We start from the raw sequence: 20,301 nt of genomic DNA on the forward strand, positions 1-20,301 counted from the left end.
GAAATGACACCTCGTTGGAGTAACATCGATTTTATAAACGTACTTAGTAAATTATTTTGGTAAGTAAACTTTATTAGAGAAGAACAATTTCACAGTCAGACTTTGGATGTAATTGGTAAAAAAATTTAAATTAAATAGTGCACTCATCTCACACTCCCAGAACCATATCGAATTTCTTTTTCAAATTGCTCTGCTTTAAGTGTACCATCTATACTTTCACAGTTCTTGTTGAATACACTGTAGGCGCTCATTTCATTGGACTTCTTTGGCCCCGTTCGGGTATTAAAGTAAATTCCAAACAGTGCGGAAAACATTAAAAAAGACCAGACCAAATTTAAGTTCAATAGCTATCACATATAACGTAACCCAGAAGAGAAAGTAAACACCCCAAAGAGCGTACTTCAAGCCTTTGCTCTCCTTTCGCACGTCAGCAATGACGTTGCCCTGAGACGCCAGCTCGTCATCTTCGCTGGATGCCACAAACTCCTCTGTCTCTTCGCTGATGGAAAAGGTATCGGTGCTTAACTTTCTCACTGGCTAAAATTCACATTGATATAATATTTATTAGTTTATCTAGCAATTGTAGATTCGACTAACTTTTTTGTGATGAAATCGTATCTTGTATTGTTACCTTGACGTCGATGGAAGTGTAGTCTCTTCCTTGACTTGTCTCTGCGCCAGTTCCAAGCATCCAAAATTTACGTAGTTTGATTTTGAATTTGTCCAATGTTTCTCTTCTCTGCTTCTGTTGTCTATATTGTCGTAATTGTTCTTGAAAATCCGCCATAAGAAAGATTCTCCTATTGTTATTATAAATTTCTTTCAATGTTTTGGTTGGCAGCAAATAGAGTGACCGAAAATTATATTTTAAATAAGGTATTTTTTTGTTGGAAGTTTCTGAAGTTAGTATGCGGCTTATATTAGTAATACAGAAATCTGTCTGTGTGGTGAAAAGCAAAATTACAACTGTTTATTATTTTCCCAACTATTGGTTTTTAATCAAAAAATGTTTTTAAATTATAAAAATGTCATATATAATATTAGTGAAGAGTAGCAGTTATACATCACGTGCTATTGTGAATACCTTCCAAAAATACTGTGATGGTATTTAAAAACGAAGTGTGACCGTACTTTGAAATAAATTTGTTAATGAAGGCGCAAATTTTTGAATTAAATTTTTTTTTAATTTTGTGATATACACAATAATACAGAGAAATTATCAAATTAATAAAGCTTATTTATCGGTGAAAAATAACAAAATTTCAGCAGATTAATTACATTAAAGAGGTTATCATTCATTCATTACATTAAAAAGGTTATCATTCATTAGCAGCATTCAATAGCCCCAATTGTATTTGCTCCCCAGAAAAAACGACAGAAGATTGAATTATATTATTTTTGTTGAAATCATTCAAACGTCTGTAGTTTAGTGATGTACTCAAGATAATCGAGTTGTGCGACCGGCAAATTGTCAATTTCATGCTCTTTTAGACAATCAGGTACGTATTTATTATTATTTTAAAATGAATGGTAATAAATACTATATAAATTAAGGCAATCTAACCGTTGAAAATTGCTAGCAAGTCATAAATTATGAAATATCATTTCATTTTTTACCATTTTTAGTTAAAGTAAGTAATTTCTCCTGGGGTTGTTACTTTCTCTACGGAAGTTCGCTACATTTGTCACAAAAGTCTTGTTTACAAATGGCTCGATGATAGCTAGCCTGCTTCTTCTTCATTTAGTAATATAACTCTTTATAATTTATTATAATAATGTTACACATAATTTATTATAACACATATTACTGCTACTTGTAATCCAATCATTATAAGATTCCCTGCGTTCAACGATGAGTAAGCTTTTTTTATAAAGGAGATGCGGACATTGTAATAATTTTATTAACGTTTTATTTCCGTTTACTGCTTGATACCCGCATTTATAAACAATATCCGGACAGTAACTAGGTGAAGTAATCATCTCTTAGATCAAAATAAGTACACACATTATCATAAGTACCCTATACAGTAGCAAAGCAGTAGTTGGATTTTAGTAAACAAAAATATGTCCCAATGAGCCTGCTTTGTTTACGAGTAATTAAAATTTATGTGCTTTATAAACCATAGGTGTCTGTTTTCACACCTTAATTTATGATGGTGTAAAGCTACACTCTAAGAAAGATCATGCCTTTTATAGAGAGCTGTATTTGAATGGATTGTAACATATTCGACTGAAAAATAAAGCCAATAATTTTAAAAATTTCAGTCGACTATATTTTTATAGTCTAGATGAATGAATAGTAAATAAAATATTAAGTCAACTTCAAGAAGAAGTACATTGTGATTCCTAAGATCGGACCTTATATATTTGAACACTTAATTTGAATTGATTGAGTGCTTGTACATAATCTGTACACGTTCTTTTTGGTAGTTAGATACACAAAAATATCGACCAGTGTTTACTCTGACTCATTTAATTAAAATTTGTTAATGACGAATGATAATAATTGAGTGAAAGATTCGAAGAATATGTATGGGAGTCAAGGGTAAGTACTGAGAAACTTAGGTAGAATTGACTTTAAACTATTTGCAAATGTTTGCATCTAAGTAAGAGTACCTAACACTACCGAGAGTATGCATGTGTATTTACATAGGCGACATACTCATATCACGCATTGTGTGTTTAATGAATTGAAAAATGAGACTGAGAGTAACGCGACGTATCACTTATGACTCGATAAATCAAGCAGATGTCATCCCCAGACTTTTTTTTATCTTTATTGGGTACTGATAAATGTTGGCACCTAAGGCGTCCTCCCTCGCTTGTAACTTCTACAAACTTTAACAAATTTTATAATTTTCATATAGTACGAGCTTCAAGCCATTTCAGTAGCATTTTGACGCAGCTTTGGTAATGACAGTGAATCGGCTCCGCAAATAGTAATTAGATACCATAACGAAATGTACCAGAGAGATATTGAGTCAAAGCATGCAGACTCTACGGATAAATCCGCGAGTGCTGGCCATGAGTATGAGGAAATACTTAAGCTAATAGGTACGGTAATAACAAAACTATTCACATAAAGTTATGAAGTCCTATTAAAAATATAAATTTTTTGCCAAAGGATTTGGTCGTGTACAATGGATTGTACTATTTGCATCCGGATTTTTGCTAATGATGGTCATAAACGAGACCATGGGTATGTCCTACATTACGATTGTATCGCAGTGTGATTTCCAAACAAGTTCTATGGATAAGGCTATCATGAGTGCAGCTAGTTTTATCGGTAAGGCAGCTAAATTTCGATTTAAAAAGTTGAAGTATTAATTAATGTGTGATAATGTTATATCATATTACTTTCTTTGCTACAGGAATATTTTGCTCTTCATATTTCTGGGGTTATCTCAGCGATTCTATTGGGCGAAGACCTGTGTTAATATACACTACATTTTCTGGCAACATCATTTCGCTTATCTCAATATTTGTTCCCAACTACTGGATTTATGTCGTATTTCGCTTCTTTGTTGGCTTCTTGTAAGTAATCCATTTTTTATCAGCTTTAATATTCATCAAAACTTTTATTATGTGGGGTCCATGGTTTATCTGGAGTTTAAAATATGTTTACAGCATTGCTGGTGCGTCATCAACAACATATGCCTATCTAGGGGAATTCTTCACGTCTCGTCATCGTCCTTTAGTTATCAACTATGCTAGTTTATTTGTTGGTATTTCAACGGTTTATGTTCCTGGTAAGCAATACTCTGTTGCACATTTTTAATTACTAATTTGTTATTATTACTACTCACAGTTGTTGCATGGCTTGTAATGACAATGGATTGGCGTTTAGAAATCACGGATAATTTTGCATTTCGCCCTTGGCGCCTGTTGACTGTATTTTATTTGATGCCCGGTGTTTTGGGTACTGTGTTGCTTTTAAAACTACCTGAAAGTCCCAAAATTCTAATATCTATGGGTAAAACCGAAGAGGCTTTTGTTGCCATCAATTGGATTGCTCTGAAGAACTCAGGCAAGGAGTTACGTGAGCTCAAAGTAGAAAAACTGAAGATAGACGTAATTCCTGAAAGAGAAAATGGAATATGTGTGTCCAATTCAGCGTAAGTCTCAAACGCTAATCTCAACGCTTTGTCAATCAACGAATTTTTATCTATTTAGATCAATCGTGTTGAAGAAAATGTGGCAAGATACTGCTCCGTTGCTGAAGAAACCGCATTTATTAAACTTCAGCATCAGTTGCACAGTCATGTGTGGCCTGTTCTTCAGGTAAGTCAGATAAATATTTCAACTTTAACTTCACTGATAATTCTTCAATTGACAGCTCATCTGGCATGGGTTTATGGTATCCCGAAATATTAAATCGCTTGGGATCGACCATAGTTGAAGATATTACCACCGTCTGTCAGGTAATCGATGCCTCTATTGACCAATCGCACCTAAACGTAACAAGTAAGTTAAACTAATAATTGAAGTATGAACATGTAGTTATAAAGTTTTCAATAGATTCACAGATTTGCAACGACCAAATCAGTATCAAGAGCTACATAGACACAATTACTTATGGCTCGGCTCTCATCGCTGGCTACATTGTGATGGGCTTTGTCATCAATCGTATCGGTCGAAAGGCCTCCATTACAGGGGGACTATCTATTGCAGCTGGTTGTGCTGTAGCTTTGATCTGGATCACAGATGAGATCGCCATCGTAGTCTGTTTCTGCTTGTACCTTGTACTGCCTGGACTTTGCATATCGGTGTTGAGCGGAGCTGTCGTCGATCTGGTTCCCACCCACCTTAGGGGTAAAGCTGTCTGCATCTGCTTGATGCTGGGTAGAACGGGCAGCGTTTTTGGAAGTAATATCATTGGAGTTCTATTAGAATCCTATTGCACTATTACTTTTGGAGTATTTTCTGGTTTTGTTTTGGGTAAGAAAGTCGTTATACATTAATACTTAATTTCTTCTAATACTTAATTTTTTTGCAGTTTGCGCTTTGTTGACTTTGATGTTGCCTATTTAAACATTCTACAAATATTTCCAATCAAGACTTACTGTAGTATTTAAATTACAACCAATGCATATTCAACAGCATTATCATCAAGTGCTAAACAATTTATTATTTTCGCTAAGATTGAAAACATGTGAAAACCTTTCAGTACCCAATTTATTGTTTTTCATTCACTGCACTTTTCTGTACATTATTTATATACTATGTAATATATACATTTTTTAATGGAGGCGGAAAGAGATGAGCGTAAATAAAAGCTGTTATTGTTAAATTAATTATACATTTTTCATTCATATCAACCGATGGGAAATGTATCTGCCCAGCTGTGAGATACTCAATGTGGCAAAAGCCTTCGTAGTCGGAGATATTTATTTTTCAATTCAATAAAAAAAACTTATTACTTACTAAAGACAAACATGTAATATGATGACCTTTGTACTCTAGTAAAATTTGTTGAAAAGTTACTCAACCGGAAAATTTAATCACTAATTTAAATACTACTTTAAAACGACCATTTATATTTATTGGTAATATATTTGTTGTTTATTTGTTAGTCATTATTCGAATGGATTTTAATGAGAACAATTTAAATTTTTTTTAAGCGCCACAAACAATGAACTTCTGTTTGACATATCTCTTCGTCAAGCCCTCTTAACTAGAGTAGTACTCGTTAATATCAAAAAAACGTTAACATGCTCAGCTCAGAACGAGTTTTTGCTTACTCAGTCAGCACTTGATTCATTAAAGTAGCTCAAACCTGTGTCTCGAATCTTGAATGAGAATTAAACGCTTATAATGTGGTGTCAGTTGGTCTTGACAATCAGTTGTATATGTTCTCTCCAAGATGCAACACCTCAATACTGATGACAATTTTGGTAGAGATGCATTGGAATATGATGAGATATTGGAAAAGATTGGTAAATAATGTAGTTAATGAGTTATCAATGAATTCCATATTATGTTGATTGATTGCAGGCTATGGCAAGGCACAATGGATACTCCTGATTGTGAGTGGTCTGCTCACAATCACCTCAGTTGCCGCCCAACAGTCCATGGGGATCGTGGTGCTGGCCTCTGACTGTGAATTTCAACCGTCGCAGGCCGAGAAGGGGGTTATGATGGCGGCATGTGTGGCGGGTAAGTTGCCAACTACAGTAATTTGCATATATTCTACGTTGTTCATGAAAATACGTCTCGATCTCATTGTTATAGGCATCTTTCTATCGACATATATATGGGGATACGTCAGCGATGCTATAGGTCGTCGTACAGTTCTACTCTATGGAATCTTTGTATGCATTGGCCTTCAGTTCATTCTCATGTTTGTTACAAGCGTTTGGCTCTTCAACATTATCAACTTGATCGCCGGTATCAGGTGCGTAGCTTATTTTTGCTTTGCTAAATAGTTGCGTTCTCTTGAATTAAAACATTTAAAATGTAGTAAAAAAAAAAAATAGTCTCGTGGTTCAATTTTGTTGTCGTTGTAAGACTGAAGTGTTAAATTCATTTGAACAATCGACCGATCAACAACCTAAAGTATCTGTAGATAATAAATTAAATGGTTTAAACACAAGACAACGAGCAAGTGGGCATTTAAAATGTAGTTGAAGTTTCCGTTGGCGATCTCGTCTCGCGCATTTTGTGGTTGGTTTTGAATAAAAAGCAGTTTAGTGATTTAATACTATTGTTGTTGTAAAACTGAAGTTTTAAAATTATTATAAAAAACCGATTAACCAGCAACCGAAAGCATCTGTAGATAGTAAATTAAATAGTTTAAACACAAGACAACGAGTACATTTAAAATGTTGTTGAATTTTCCGTTGGCGATCTCGTCTCGCATATTTTGTGATTGAATTTGAATGGAAACTTTTATTGTGCTTGTCGCGAATATGTTAATTGCTAATTAATACAGCGGTTTGTTTACTTAGTTATTCATATTTTGAGCTGGAATTTTCAAATTATAATATGACCAATAAACAACAGTTTAAATCGAACAATTAAGTAAATTAAACTTTAACACTTTATTTTAATGAATTTAATCTATTTAGTCTCGGAGGCGTCTCTGGTGGGCTTTACCCATATTTGAGTGAATTTAATATACCTCGTCATCGTGCTGTGACAATAAACTACTCAACTATGTTTGTTAGTTTAACTGCAATCTATGTTCCAGGTAAATCGCAAATTCCAAAGAAATGTTTACATTTTGATTTAAATATTAAAATTCTTTCTATACTCCCTTGCAGCTGTCTCTTGGTTAATATTATCTTCGGATTGGTCAATCCATCTGCTTGGTGACTTTTATTTCCGTCCATGGCGTTTAATAATGCTGGCAAATCTATTACCTGGCCTTATTGGAGGACTGATTCTACTCATTTACCCAGAAAGTCCAAAACTATTGCTTGCATTAAACAAAGAAACGGAAGCAATGGAAGCTGTCGATTGGATCAGTAAATTTAACCGTGGCTGGCCAGTTACACGCATCTTAAATCGCAATGAGTTTAGCTTGAAACCGGAGGTCGAAATGGATGAAAATATTTTGGCTAATGCTAAAGGTTGTAACTTCCTTTTAAACATTGCTCGTGCCACACGCCCGCTATTTCACAAGCCGCATGGCTGCAACTTTATATTATGCATCGTGGCTGTATTCGGCATGTTTTTCAGGTGTGTATTGCAATTAAGTCTGTTTCTCTTTCACTGTATTCATAACCCCATTTATTTGCAGTTCAAATGGAATGCAGTTGTGGTTTCCTGAAATCGTTAATCGAACTTCCGGCGCTGGGTCAAATTCTTCTATGACTGTTTGTGAAATATTGGATAATTCGTACTTGCAACCAAAACCCAATGCAACAATGGTAGAGTGATATGTGAAATTGTTAAATCTTATCGATATAATGTATATCATTTATATTATAGATGTGTTCCGATACCATATCAACTAAGACCTATGTTGATAACATGATAGTCGGAGCTGCGTTCTTAATTGGGTTCTCAATACAAGGAACTCTGCTTAATCCCTTGGGGCGCAAGAATGTTCTCATGGCCGGTCTAACTCTTTCGATCTTAAGTGGAATTTTATTGCACATATTGTCGAATACCACAGCTGTTCTTATTTTATTCTGTCTCTACATTCTTTTGCCTGGACTAACGATTTCCATAATGTTGGGAGCAATTGTAGACTTGGTGCCCACGCACTTAAGGTAATTGAATAACTTTATATACATATGTATAACGTTTCTTTAAATTAAAATTTCACTATACGATTTTAGAGGAAAAGCTGTCAGTTTGTGCATGACCTTGGGACGCTTTGGAATTATTGCTGCAACTAATCTAATAGGAGTTATGTTGCAGCCATATTGCAATTCAACATTTGCACTGTTAACATTTATTCTAATAGGTAAGAACTCAATGCTAAAAATTCTTTTCCATTCTAATGCATTCCTGTTTTCAGTTTGCATCGTGACTGTTTATCGGTTACCTATCAAGAATTCAACATAAATCATACCCAGAGGTATTTACAATACAGATAGTACATATATAAATAAAGTTGTTGCCAAGACTATATACATACATGTCCAACTCGTTTTTTGACCAAATTCAAGATCGCTGACCTTAATTGTTTGCTTGCTAGAATGCAGTGCGGAGGTGTTTGCAAAAAGCCGCGCCTTTGTATAGCCTATACAATACAAATAAGGCATGTATGGTATCTATTGGTGAAATTAAAACAATACGCTATATTTGGCATCTGAATCATTTATATATTTGTCCAATATAATAAAGATTAGATTTATATTAAAGTTTAAGTATTAGTTAACTAGAGCCATGGTAAGATGCAAAAGGAACAACGAATATAAAGAAACTAAGGTCGCATATGCTGATTCGTTTGAAGATGGTTGAAAACTAAAAAATTGAATTTTATCCTACAATAGTATAAGACAGCAGCATTAAATTCATTAATTATTAATAGATTATTAATATATAGAATTCATTTAAAATAGTGAATTTCGGCAAAAAGGATTCCATTGTTTACTCTTCCTCCTCTTCCTCATCATAACTTTCACCGGCAGTGTTATCTACCTCGACGGATAAATCGCCATTGTTAGAGGTAAGTTCAATGACTGGTTCCTGTTGTTCCTCAACTGGAGTTTCTGGCTGCTCAACGAGAGGCTCCTCGACGTCTCTGCCCTCCTTCTGAATGGACTGCAGTTCCTGGGCAGCGATTTCGGCCTCTTGACGTGCGATCTCAGCCAATTCTGCTGCTTGACGAGCAATCTCCCCCTCCTGCTCTTCTTCAGCCTGCTTCTCAATCTCCGCCAGGCGGCTCAGTTCCTGCTCCCGCTGACGTTGCTCTTCCTCCAGGCGAGCTTCCTCGGCCAAACGTTCCTCCTCAGCCTTCAGAGCAGCTTCCTCAGCCAGACGAGCTTCTTCGGCAACGCGAGCTTCTTCAGCTAGGCGTTCCTCCTCAGCCTTAGCAGCGGCAGCAGCTTCTTCAGCAGCCTTGACTGCGGCCTCTTCCGCTGCCTTTGCTTCTGCGGCCAATCGAGCCTCTTCAGCTAGACGAGCTTCCTCAGCCAGACGTTCCTGCTCAGCCTTAAGTGCAGCAGCTTCTTCAGCCGCTTTGGCATCAGCTGCAGCCTTGGCTTCAGCTTCAGCCGCTGCCTTGGCTTCAGCCTCAGCTGCTGCCTTCGCAACAGCGGCAGCTTGAGCTTCAGCTGCCACACGTGCCTCTTCTGCAAGACGAGCCTCCTTGGCTAATCTCTCCTCTTCGGCAGCACGAGCTGCCGCGGCTTGAGCCTGTTTGTTGGCTTCTTCGCGTCTTTTAGCTTCCTCGAGCAGAGCCCTTTAGTAAAGTAAAATAAAATAAAATAAATAAATAATAAAATAAAATAAAATAATTTATCAAATCGCACGCATACTTCTCCTCACGACGTTTGGCTTCATCAGCTCTTTGAGCACGCTTCTTCTCAACGTCAACTTCGTCCAAGGCTTCCTCGTTCACGGTCAACAGACGTTCTTGGCGCAGACGCTGCTTTTCCTTGGCTTCCACATCGATCTCATCCTCAAGTGGTCTGGGAGCAGAAAACTTCCTTGATGGGCGGTTGGGGTCCAAATCGGGATCTAAAATATCAAATCTGGTTAAAAATGATACCATGCTACTCTTGAATGTACACTTAAAAATTTATGTACATATGAAGATATGTAAATGAACAGCAATACATCAACATTTGCTATTGTAGAAAAATAAAAGTGTTATATATATTCTATGTAGTATAAGTTATATGCGTATCGATATTCGAGTATATGAATATTATTTACATTCAATTCGAATGAACACTTACGCATTCTATTGTACTTACCACATTATCATAGAGGTTGAGGTATTGGCCTACATTGCATCAGGAACGTAGACTTGCAGATAAAGAAGGCTCCCATAATAGAGTATTTGTTTGTTATTAATGGAAGTTAGTATGATAAGCTATTGTTAGTCGCAAACAAAGGACGAAGTATTAATGCTGTAAAATTAGTTGGCAAATGAAAAAAGGCCATTTACACATAGATTATATACAACATCCATATGCGTTTTAGAGAATTGTCTGAATTTCGATTATACGTACTCTCTCTTTAAGTTCATATTACAAAAATAAGAGATAAAATGCAAAATATACAAGAGACTCAGATGACACTCAAGCGATATAAAATGTTTCTTATGCATAGGGTTAAAACAGTTGAGGAAATACTTGAAACGTGATTATCGTCTAATAGTGAATCATAAAATGTTAATGTTTAATTATTGTTTGCATAAATTTGTAGTCAGCAAACGTGTACCTTGAGATGAGATTATGTAAATCATTTTATTTCGAATGGCATCAACACATTTCAGACTATAATTTTACTATATGGCCACGTTCCGAACACATATTACTTTATTTCGAGGGTTGATTAAAAAGACTATCGTGTTATGTATTATATCATTATTTGTTATTATTTGTTATATTATTATATCAACCATATCAACATTTTCAATCAAAACTCCGTTTATATAAATAAATTTGTTCATAATTTATATTGATTTGATTCCGAGGGTGGATAAAAAACTTTCTTGTTTCAATATATCAACTATAACAAAATTTTGCATATAAATTACATTGATATAATAGTTTTTTTTTTGCATAGGTTTTATAACAAAGTGGGTGAATTAAAAAGTTTATCAAAAGTTTATATCAAGCATATAAAAATTTAGCATTTAAATTAAATTGATATAAATAAATTTTATTTATAGTTTTTATTGCCAAAGAAAACCATTTCGATAGACCTCATGATGAGCTCTGATGAATAATATACATCGAAATATAAATATACATTTCGCCATAAAATTAATACCCTGAGAAGAAATGTACAAAATAAATCAATCATGTAGTCGGGGGAAAAAAAAAGGAAAATTCGCATTTGCGTCATTTGTCGTTTAAAATTAGTTTTGGCAGTAGTTAAATGAATCTAGTATTACATTTGCAAATCGAATCAGAAAATATAGGTCAAGGTCATTAATACACTCACGAGATGTTTCAATGATTTATTGCACCTATTGAAGGCCACCAGACAAATACCCATTAAAATTTTTACATATATTGACATGCCTGAAACTATATGTATATGATGACTGTATATGAATTCAACGGACTGATTCTCAATGCCCTTCTCCCCTTAATTAAACACTTTGTATTTGAATTAGTTGCACATTTTCTCTTCTGTGCTTATATATGTACATACATTGAAATAATTTCATTATACATGGCATTGTTTATAATTACTTGAATAAATTACATAATTGTAATATTAAAAAAAATATTCTGTAAATGCCCGAGAATATTTCATTAATTGTAAATAAAATATATAAAAATAAAGGGCTTTGTTATATGTAACTGTAATCGTAATATAGTATAACTAATACACAAATAGAGTGTTATGCACATTATAATTAGTATTTAATATGATTCAGATTTTCAGTTATCAGTTAGGTAAGAAATTGTTCTTGTTTGCAAATTAGTTTGTTTAGAAATGAAAGCGACTGAGTGTGATGATATCGTTTGTTTGTCATTTGGATATCGGCTTAATTGTCTACCAGGCAAACACAAGTCTTGTTTTTATTAATTTATTTGAGAACGAATAAAAAATGAAGTTTGTATGTCCATACTATAAAGTCAGGCATGTTATCATTTAGGCCTCAACTTCAACAGCTTCAACTGGAAAGAATCAATCAATCATAAAACGAATTAAGTTAGTCAAATACAAAGAACAAACTAATTCGGGGTGCTCAAACCAAATGCGTTAGTGACAAAGATTAAATTTCGTTTGCTCCTATATCTATTACATTATATGTCAAAGTGTTTTTTTTTCATTTTTAATTACTCATGAGTTTAATTAATACAGACATTTTATTTAAATGATTAACTTATAGACATCTATTCTCTTATCAAGATGACAGTATTAAATGGATCTCCGATCTATCGGAATCCTCATTCTATGTTTTTGGTGTTGAGTTTGAGTTAAACGAGCATGAGTGGAATTTTTCTATCGCTATTTACAGCTGGCATTTACAAGCACGTCCATTTATCATTGATACTTACCTTCCTGATGAGGAACTTTCTTTTGGTTCTCATTCTTCCATGTGGGGTGTCTAAGGTACCAGGATAAAAGGTTAATATCGGTTCGAACTTTGTCCGAATCATACTTTGGGCTTCTAATATTATAAGCCTTATCACCACAAATCCTTACAGAGGCAAGATGACTTTTACCTTAGTTTGTTTAATATTTAAAAAATAGCATTTAATACCAATTTCAACAACAATGCAGGTTGCAACTTACAGTTAGCATATTATCAAATAATCATTTTTATTCAAACTACTTACCAACATATTTAACTGCTGGTCTTGGGTAATGGGAGATATTATGAACTTCCTTGGCAACATGACGCACTGGATTTGTAACTCTGGCCACATAGGCATCTAGAGCCAGCTGGGAAGTAGGCTCATAGGTGTAACTACAATGAAAAACAGTTTGCGGATTCGAGATTGAATTTCAATATGATAATCATAATGGTGTGATTTCCCCCATAGCAACCTGACAACCTAGACTTTTAAATAAATAAATAAATTAAAGCCTGCACGTATGTATCTATAATATAAGTGCTTGGGTAACGCATATTAAAATTAAATTATTTTAAAACACAATTTAAGCAAAAATTTCATTCGAATTCATACTATTTATATAATACATATGTATGTATATGTACTACACAAAGAAACCCGCAGAACAGTTCGTTCAACAACAGAAGTCCTCAAAAGAATGTCAAGAATTCCAAGAACATAACTGGAAAACTGTTAAGGCACTCTCTTGAGCTTGGAGGTCAGTCAGAAATTTATGTTTCAAACATGAACCAAGAATTTGCACACTCTTCGAAATTTTTACCGAGCGAGTTTTAGTGCGAAATATCTGATTCAGTTTATTTTTTGTCTATATGCATTTAATTTTTATTTTTATCATATTTTATTTATTAATTGGATTACAAAATTAAACCTATTATAAAAAGGTGGCTTAGGATATTTGTTTAATAATGAAGTTTTTAATCTTATGTCTTGTCTATTAAAATATTTCTTTATTAAATCTTGATTAATATGTCCTAAAATGTGCCATCTTATCTCACTGTTTCTTAATATGTAATATGATTTAATACAGATCTCCATAAACTTACCCAGTAACGGGAAATGGTGTACAGCTACGGGCGCGGCGCACAACAGGAGTGTGCAGATCGCGAATCAGGGATTGAGCACGATTGCGGATTCTACCTGTTTCCTCCGAAAAAGTCTATAATATTGTTGCAATTCAATTTAATGAGAGAATTCAATTATTGTTAATCGTTTCTGAGTGACATCTTGAGGATTTCACTTGAACACAAAAGTGGTCGATGGTCAACATCGATAACTTACGGTAAAGGGTTCGGTATTGAGGTAATTAGTTAATGCCCGTGCGCCATATCCAGGAGGAAGTCTCTTCAGATATGAAGGTGTTACACGCACCGGTGATGTGGTGATCCTCACCGGAGTCAACGGGGATGCTGAACGTGCATAGACGCGTGTAATTGTTGTTGGATTGTAATGATACGATGGTGTGTATGTCGTATACGAAGTTGGGACATAAGACGAGGTGTAGTAGGACGACGGCAAGTAGGTGGATGGACTATAGTATGTCGATGGTGTTGAATAGGAGTAGGAAGTCGTTCTCTCCGGAGATGAGACAACACGCGTTGTTGTGCGCACAACACGCACTGGCGATGGAGAGTGTATCACACGCGATACAACGCGGGTGGGGGAGGTGACAACCCGAACAGGCGATGAAATCACACGTGTTCCACTGACGTAGCGTCTTGTTGGGATTGAATAACTCGAGTAGATTGGGTAGCTCGTTTTGTATACCTATTGTGTATTCGTCAATCACAGCAAGTTAGTAGAATACGAGTACTTGCAATGCATTCAGAAAGGCGCACACCTTGTTAATGTGCAAGTTGAAGAAAGCTTATGAATTAATGAAAGAATAACTTTGCGATGATTTCTGACAATTTTCCTATGTTTTGTTTAAAAAAGGCCACATATTCAAAACTGACACAGTTTCATGATTTGTTTACCCGGCAAATGCACCATATTTTAATCTTTCTAATATTTCCACTTTAATAAATGGACATTGACTTTTGATTCTTGACTTTTTTAAACGAAATATCCAACTAATATTCTGTGATTATATAGCCAAGTTCTATTTTAGAACAATTTTTAAATGTATTATATAAGAGAGACCAAATGTACTAACCACTTAAGATTCCAGATGGCGATGGAGTGATTGAAGTATGAGCAGTGTGATAATAAAGTCGATAGGAAAAATTTCAAAACAGAAAAGAAAGATGACGAGCAATTGGTGAACAAATGAATGTGAATATACTTACACGAGTCACTTTCTGCACAGACGGATACTGAAATAGAATATTGTACCACAATGAATATCATTTTGTAAGGTATTTGATACCGGGGATTCCGTTTCATCATTGTTAAAGAAAAATCAATTATTGACAGTATCGTTTCTAAGAGTATTTGCTCAACCCATATGAATATCGTATTTGGAGTTATTTTAAACCAATTGCAAAAATAATATATGTATATACAAGACGAGTATGTGTACTTTAAGTGAACGGGATTCCATTTTATTGTATCACAAATATATTAAAATTATAATGATATGGAGAGTAATTACATAATTTTTGTATTGTTCATGATCTATTAAGTATAAACATCTATTTAACAATCAAAAGGATCATTAGTGATGTTAGTCAACTCGAGTAATAATATACACAGTTCCGATGATGATAGAATAGAGCATACATACGTGCACATATGTACGTGTACATGATTAGATATTGTATATTCAAAGTTACAATCAACAATGTGAATAGTATTCAAGCGGAGTGATTAGTGGTGTGTTAGATAATTTGTTAGCTATCGCATTGTTGCAAGATCAAGATCACTACAAGATCATTTTTGTGGCTTAGACGTGGTATGAGAAGTGACGGTATTTGGTGCCACCGGGCAGGTTTCCAGAGGTGGTCGAGGAGTAGCTGTAACCACCGGGTCCAGCGCCAGTTGTGCTGGTTCTCTCGGTGCTATAATTGTAACCGCCTGGGCCGCTACGCGATGACTTCTCCACCGTGGAGGTATATGTAGAGCGTTCCGGCCTAGAGTAGGGGTTGCTTGAATCGTAGCTGCTCTTCTCAACGCTCGACTTTGAGGTGTACGAGTAGTCCGAGGAGGCGCGGCTGCGATGCGAGCCGGGCTGCGATGTGCACAGGTCTAAACGTGGAGTCTATAAATTCCGATTTATGCATTAGGTGAGAATTGTAATGGCAAATAGATAATGCAACTATGTAAAAAAAAAAAATAAGACAAACCAACCAGCTTGCTGTTCCACATAAAACTGCTCAACTAAGTCAAATGTCTAAAACTGATCCGCTGATTCGATGATCCATCCCTGGAATCTCTGCATTCCTATCGCTAATATTTGTTTTTTGTTTTATGTTCTGAAATATTTAGGTAACTCTGGTCTTTCCTATTTGCTTGAATTTCGGTATCAGCAGATCAACTTTATAATGATAATGTGACAAGAAAAGTGAAATTCCAGTGCGTCAAATCAAGTCAAACCACGCCTGAGGCTTTATAAAAGGAAATTGAAACATGTTCGGATCTTTAAAAGTTTAATGCGTTTCAGAATATTTATGTTTTTATGGCTTCATCATTTACATATTAGAGCCAAGAAAGTTGTAATATACAGAAGAGATGGTGACATATGATAGAGATAGTATTAGATAAGAATTAGAGACGAATTGAATGTCTGATCTTGTACATTAATCGTTACGAGTAGTTGGTTAACATCAGAGCGGCTCTTGTGCATCGATGTAAGATGTATAGATGTATGTATACAGCTATATTGTAGTATGTGTAGAATGTATTCTAATTAGGTACTATATAGATCGATTCGTTCGATTCACTTTTAGTTCGATTTAGTTCGGGATTCGGCTTCTCATTTAAATGGTGTATGTGTGGTTAGTAATAGTACTTTGTGACCATGGCACCGGATTTTTCATTGCGATAGGTCTCGCGTCGGACCGGCAGACTCTCGGAGACAGCACGGTGCATTCGCGGCAGCTGGCTATCGAGGGAGTCGCGAGAGGTGCGGGCCGCAGTATTGCCACCGGCTTCCACGGTATCGATGTGCTGGCGCACTAAGCTAAGGATACGTGTGCGATTCTTGTCGCGTGTTGACACATATGGCTCAATGGGTTCATAGGCAATCTTATAGTTTGGCTTGATTGCTGCCCGATTGATTGGATCGAGTATCGATCGCTTGCGCTGCTCATTGTCCGTTCGACGCACTCCGAAGGCAGTCACCGGATCGGAGATGAGTGAGGGCCGTGGCACGAATGGAACTTTCTCCCAGTCAATTGGTGTTCTGTTTGTTCTCTGCAATGCCCAGAATGTCACATAATATGTGGATGGTTTAATTTTCAGAAGCCAAGTACACGATGTTAGAGAAGATGCAGTGCCATTGCTTGCAGTTGACTGGGTTATCATTACCATTATTGTCATCGGGATTAACGTATTTACAGGTGCACTCAGGTTGGATACTGATACTGATTGCAGTTAATAAGCCTGGAATTCAAATGCTTGACTCATATATACAGCGAACCCTATTTGTGTGGCTGAAGGACAAAAACGTGGGACGAGGACGAGTGAGTTCCTTTATACAAAACACATAGGTGAGCATGAGCATTAACATATATACACACAAATAGTTAGAGTGTAGTGTGGCTGGAATTAATTAATTGGTAATATGGATGGATTTATTCATTCAGTTGCAGTTTTAGTGACGAGATGAGTATTAACAGAATCATACGAATATATACAAAATGCTTGACATACATATTTACAACATGTGGTTTATTAGTTTTTAATAATCTAAACAATCTGATCTCTTAAAATTCTATTCTTCCCCTGCCTCCTTCTTCCCTTATACCCTACTGTACAGTACGTCAGTTTTATGTACGTACGCATACGAGTATCTGTTCATTTATTATAGCCAATTTCTGAAGGCTATTTCGACGCCTTTCGATTTGCTCGCTTTTGCCGTGGTGGTTAATATATGAATGTGTTTTGGAAATCGAAAAGATATTTTTAGATCTGCCCGAAAGCGAAATGCGCGAGCATCTTATATTACATATACACTCGTATGTATGTATTATACATTCATATATACATAAAGTATCCATAGATCTTACACACATGCATATGTACATACACACGTGTGTGTACATTCACCAATACATACAAGCATGCATACATATATCTAGACAAATATGTTATATAGTATGTATATAAGGCCGCAAGAAAATAACAAATAGAAAACATTGGACAGCATTCGCTCGAAATTATTTAAACATTAATTTGCACATTTCAAAAAACTGAAATTCTCGAATCTTTCAACCTATTATGAATAACAAAAAATGTGTTTTATAATCGAGTTCAGATTTGTCTCTTATGAGCAGACTGCAAAATGAGGTAAATTTTCGAAAAAGTATAAATATATTTATGAGTGTCGTTGGCAATCCAGCTCAAATTGTTTATAAAATAAATATACAACACAAATATTTTTATGCATAGACATTTCTATACATTTTGTAAATTTGTATGTTTGTGTGTAGAAGGCTATATTTGGAATTTGCGAGACTTTGCCAATACCGTCGGCTGAGTTTATGACAAGGCATAAAAATTGCACGAATTCATAATGATAAAAAAAAAACAAAAATTAGCCATAACCTTGAGATTTTCTGTGTGCAGCAGGCAAATCTCAGAATCAAGGCAGTATCTATTTGAAATTATGAGCAAATACTACTCACAAGTAGTCGTGAGTGCACTAACTGTTCTGTTTTCTAGTAGCATCTCATGATTACATATTTTTAGGCTCTCACACATACATGAGCACATACAATGTATAGACACTATGTATTTATGTGTGATGTACGTATGTATGTAAGTGGGCCGGATGTTTGCCACGTCTCTCGACGCTCGGAAAATTGGTGAAAAACAACTACAACATTAAACATTTAGCGCTCATAAAAGAATACTATATACATACTTTGTACATTATTTAAGCAAACATGTACATTAAAATGTGTTCATAAGAATATAAATAAACGCTATACGTATACACGATTTTTATATATTTATTTATGTCAAAATCAAAAAAATAAATAACAATGCGATCTTAATCTCCAGTGCGTATACATCATAAGTACATCACATATACACTGAACATACATACTATAGACTAACTGTAATTTAATGCTGATACGATATTCATATGCGTGACATTCACATTTACATCCACATTCACTTACACTTATGAATGTGTGTGTGTGTGTGTTTGTGTACTCAAAACGTGTTTCAATTTTCTTCAAAACGGTTTGCACTTTCTTTTAGAATGATATTACGGAATACAGCAAGTGGGATTTAAGCAATTTATTTTTATCGAAAATTCAAAATGTACTTCAAATGTGAGCACATTGCATTTTATGGTTAAATTCGGTTTGAATGAAACTCCTTTTATAAAATCCATCAAATTAATCTGCTGCATTTCTCTTCACACATTTTGGAACTTGTTATATAAATTTCGCAAAAAAATTCATTTTTTACTTATTATTTCCATTTTTAACATTGCACAGATGAATTTCACAGTTTTTATAGAACGAGAACCACACTACTAGTATATAGTATATGTACTATCCATAACTCAAGATAATTCTTGATGTATCTCAGTCGAATGCGAAAATATTTCAACTTACCGTCACGGCGTACGATGTAGTGACCGGTCTGGAGGTGTAGGTTCTACGGGTTGTAAATCCACTTTCGTAAACCATTTTGAATTTTAAATGATTATGTATATGCGATGAAAATAATTTGTAAAATTAATTAAAATCACTATTCGTTTTAGTCGATTCGAATTTATCGTCTAGTCGAGTTCTTCACTTGACGCCCGTTCGAGTTGTTCTGATTCAGAAATGCATGGAACACTTTCTTATAATTTTTTGTACACACAAAAAAATTTTTGAATAGCCTTCGCTCTTTCTCATTCTCTTTCTATGACTAGAAATACATTTATTTTTGGAATAACAAACATACAAATCTCTCCCCACACAAAAGAGCGCGCAATTTTTCTTTACACACGTCCATACGTCTATGTATGTACGTATTATTGTATGTATGTATATACATCAACACACATAAATATAATATTTTAATACATACATATATCAATACGTATTTACAGATCAGACATACGTGCCCAACATCGACGAGTACGTATTTTACAGTATTTAGCAAATATCTTTTCGCATTTGACTCATCTTTTTTTCTGCGCATTCAAATCCAACTTCGTATTGGGTTACTTCGATCTTTTCTGTATTAATATTCTGATAAATTAATAACAATAATATTGTCAATTTATTCATATGTGTATTGTGTCTCTAAATACAAACAAAACGAAGTCAACCTGGACCTATCCCACATAACATAGAGCTTTTCATTGAAGTTGCCCACAAATTTGTATTTTTTGTATTGATGGTTTCAAAGTAGATATCTACAGTACTAAAATAAAGTTTAGTCTATGGAAGAGGCGAAAGAAACTGATTTGAAT

The 20,301-nt window shown here is 34.9% G+C and overlaps 4 protein-coding genes across 8 annotated transcripts; 2 read left to right on the top strand and 2 right to left on the bottom strand.

Moving 5' to 3' along the window:
* Positions 1–51: 51 nt before the first annotated feature.
* Positions 52–932, bottom strand: LOC132784294 (uncharacterized). Its single transcript, XM_060789818.1, is given in 3 exon segments — positions 52–320; positions 322–537; positions 632–932. Coding segments are annotated over 3 exon segments (549 nt in total). The 5' UTR covers positions 788–932; the 3' UTR covers positions 52–143.
* Positions 933–1,418: 486 nt separating this feature from the next.
* On the top strand, positions 1,419–5,294 carry LOC132784293 (synaptic vesicle glycoprotein 2B). Its single transcript, XM_060789816.1, has 10 exons — positions 1,419–1,499; positions 2,868–3,054; positions 3,125–3,286; positions 3,372–3,534; positions 3,628–3,749; positions 3,809–4,115; positions 4,174–4,281; positions 4,337–4,464; positions 4,519–4,938; positions 4,997–5,294. The coding sequence occupies exons 2-10, from the start codon at positions 2,961–2,963 to the stop codon at positions 5,029–5,031; spliced, it is 1,539 nt and encodes a 512-aa protein (XP_060645799.1). The 5' UTR covers positions 1,419–1,499; positions 2,868–2,960; the 3' UTR covers positions 5,032–5,294.
* Positions 5,295–5,826: 532 nt separating this feature from the next.
* LOC132784447 (synaptic vesicle glycoprotein 2B) lies at positions 5,827–9,030 on the top strand. Of its 2 annotated transcripts, XM_060790073.1 has the most exons (10): positions 5,827–5,936; positions 5,995–6,156; positions 6,232–6,394; positions 7,068–7,189; positions 7,263–7,680; positions 7,742–7,871; positions 7,933–8,216; positions 8,286–8,413; positions 8,468–8,527; positions 8,619–9,030. In XM_060790073.1, the coding sequence occupies exons 1-9, from the start codon at positions 5,864–5,866 to the stop codon at positions 8,512–8,514; spliced, it is 1,527 nt and encodes a 508-aa protein (XP_060646056.1). In that variant the 5' UTR covers positions 5,827–5,863; the 3' UTR covers positions 8,515–8,527; positions 8,619–9,030. The 2 variants fall into 2 exon arrangements, with proteins under 2 accessions (XP_060646056.1, XP_060646054.1); XM_060790071.1 differs by having other exon boundaries at positions 8,468–9,030.
* On the bottom strand, positions 8,754–19,668 carry LOC132784445 (protein anoxia up-regulated). Of its 4 annotated transcripts, none has more exons than XM_060790067.1 (7): positions 19,451–19,666; positions 15,008–15,034; positions 14,001–14,486; positions 13,766–13,878; positions 12,924–13,054; positions 9,933–10,134; positions 8,754–9,856 (listed from the first exon to the last, which is right to left on the bottom strand). In XM_060790067.1, the coding sequence occupies exons 1-7, from the start codon at positions 19,523–19,525 to the stop codon at positions 9,043–9,045; spliced, it is 1,848 nt and encodes a 615-aa protein (XP_060646050.1). In that variant the 5' UTR covers positions 19,526–19,666; the 3' UTR covers positions 8,754–9,042. The 4 variants fall into 4 exon arrangements, with proteins under 4 accessions (XP_060646050.1, XP_060646051.1, XP_060646053.1 ...); XM_060790068.1 differs by lacking the exons at positions 8,754–9,856; positions 9,933–10,134 and adding exons at positions 12,153–12,257; positions 12,642–12,809 and having other exon boundaries at positions 19,451–19,665; XM_060790070.1 differs by lacking the exons at positions 8,754–9,856; positions 9,933–10,134; positions 12,924–13,054; ... (1 more) ...; positions 14,001–14,486; positions 15,008–15,034 and adding an exon at positions 15,236–15,918 and having other exon boundaries at positions 19,451–19,655.
* Positions 19,669–20,301: the final 633 nt, after the last annotated feature.

This window comes from Drosophila nasuta, chromosome 2R, assembly GCF_023558535.2.
Source record: "Drosophila nasuta strain 15112-1781.00 chromosome 2R, ASM2355853v1, whole genome shotgun sequence".
NCBI classification, from domain to species: domain Eukaryota; kingdom Metazoa; phylum Arthropoda; class Insecta; order Diptera; family Drosophilidae; genus Drosophila; species Drosophila nasuta.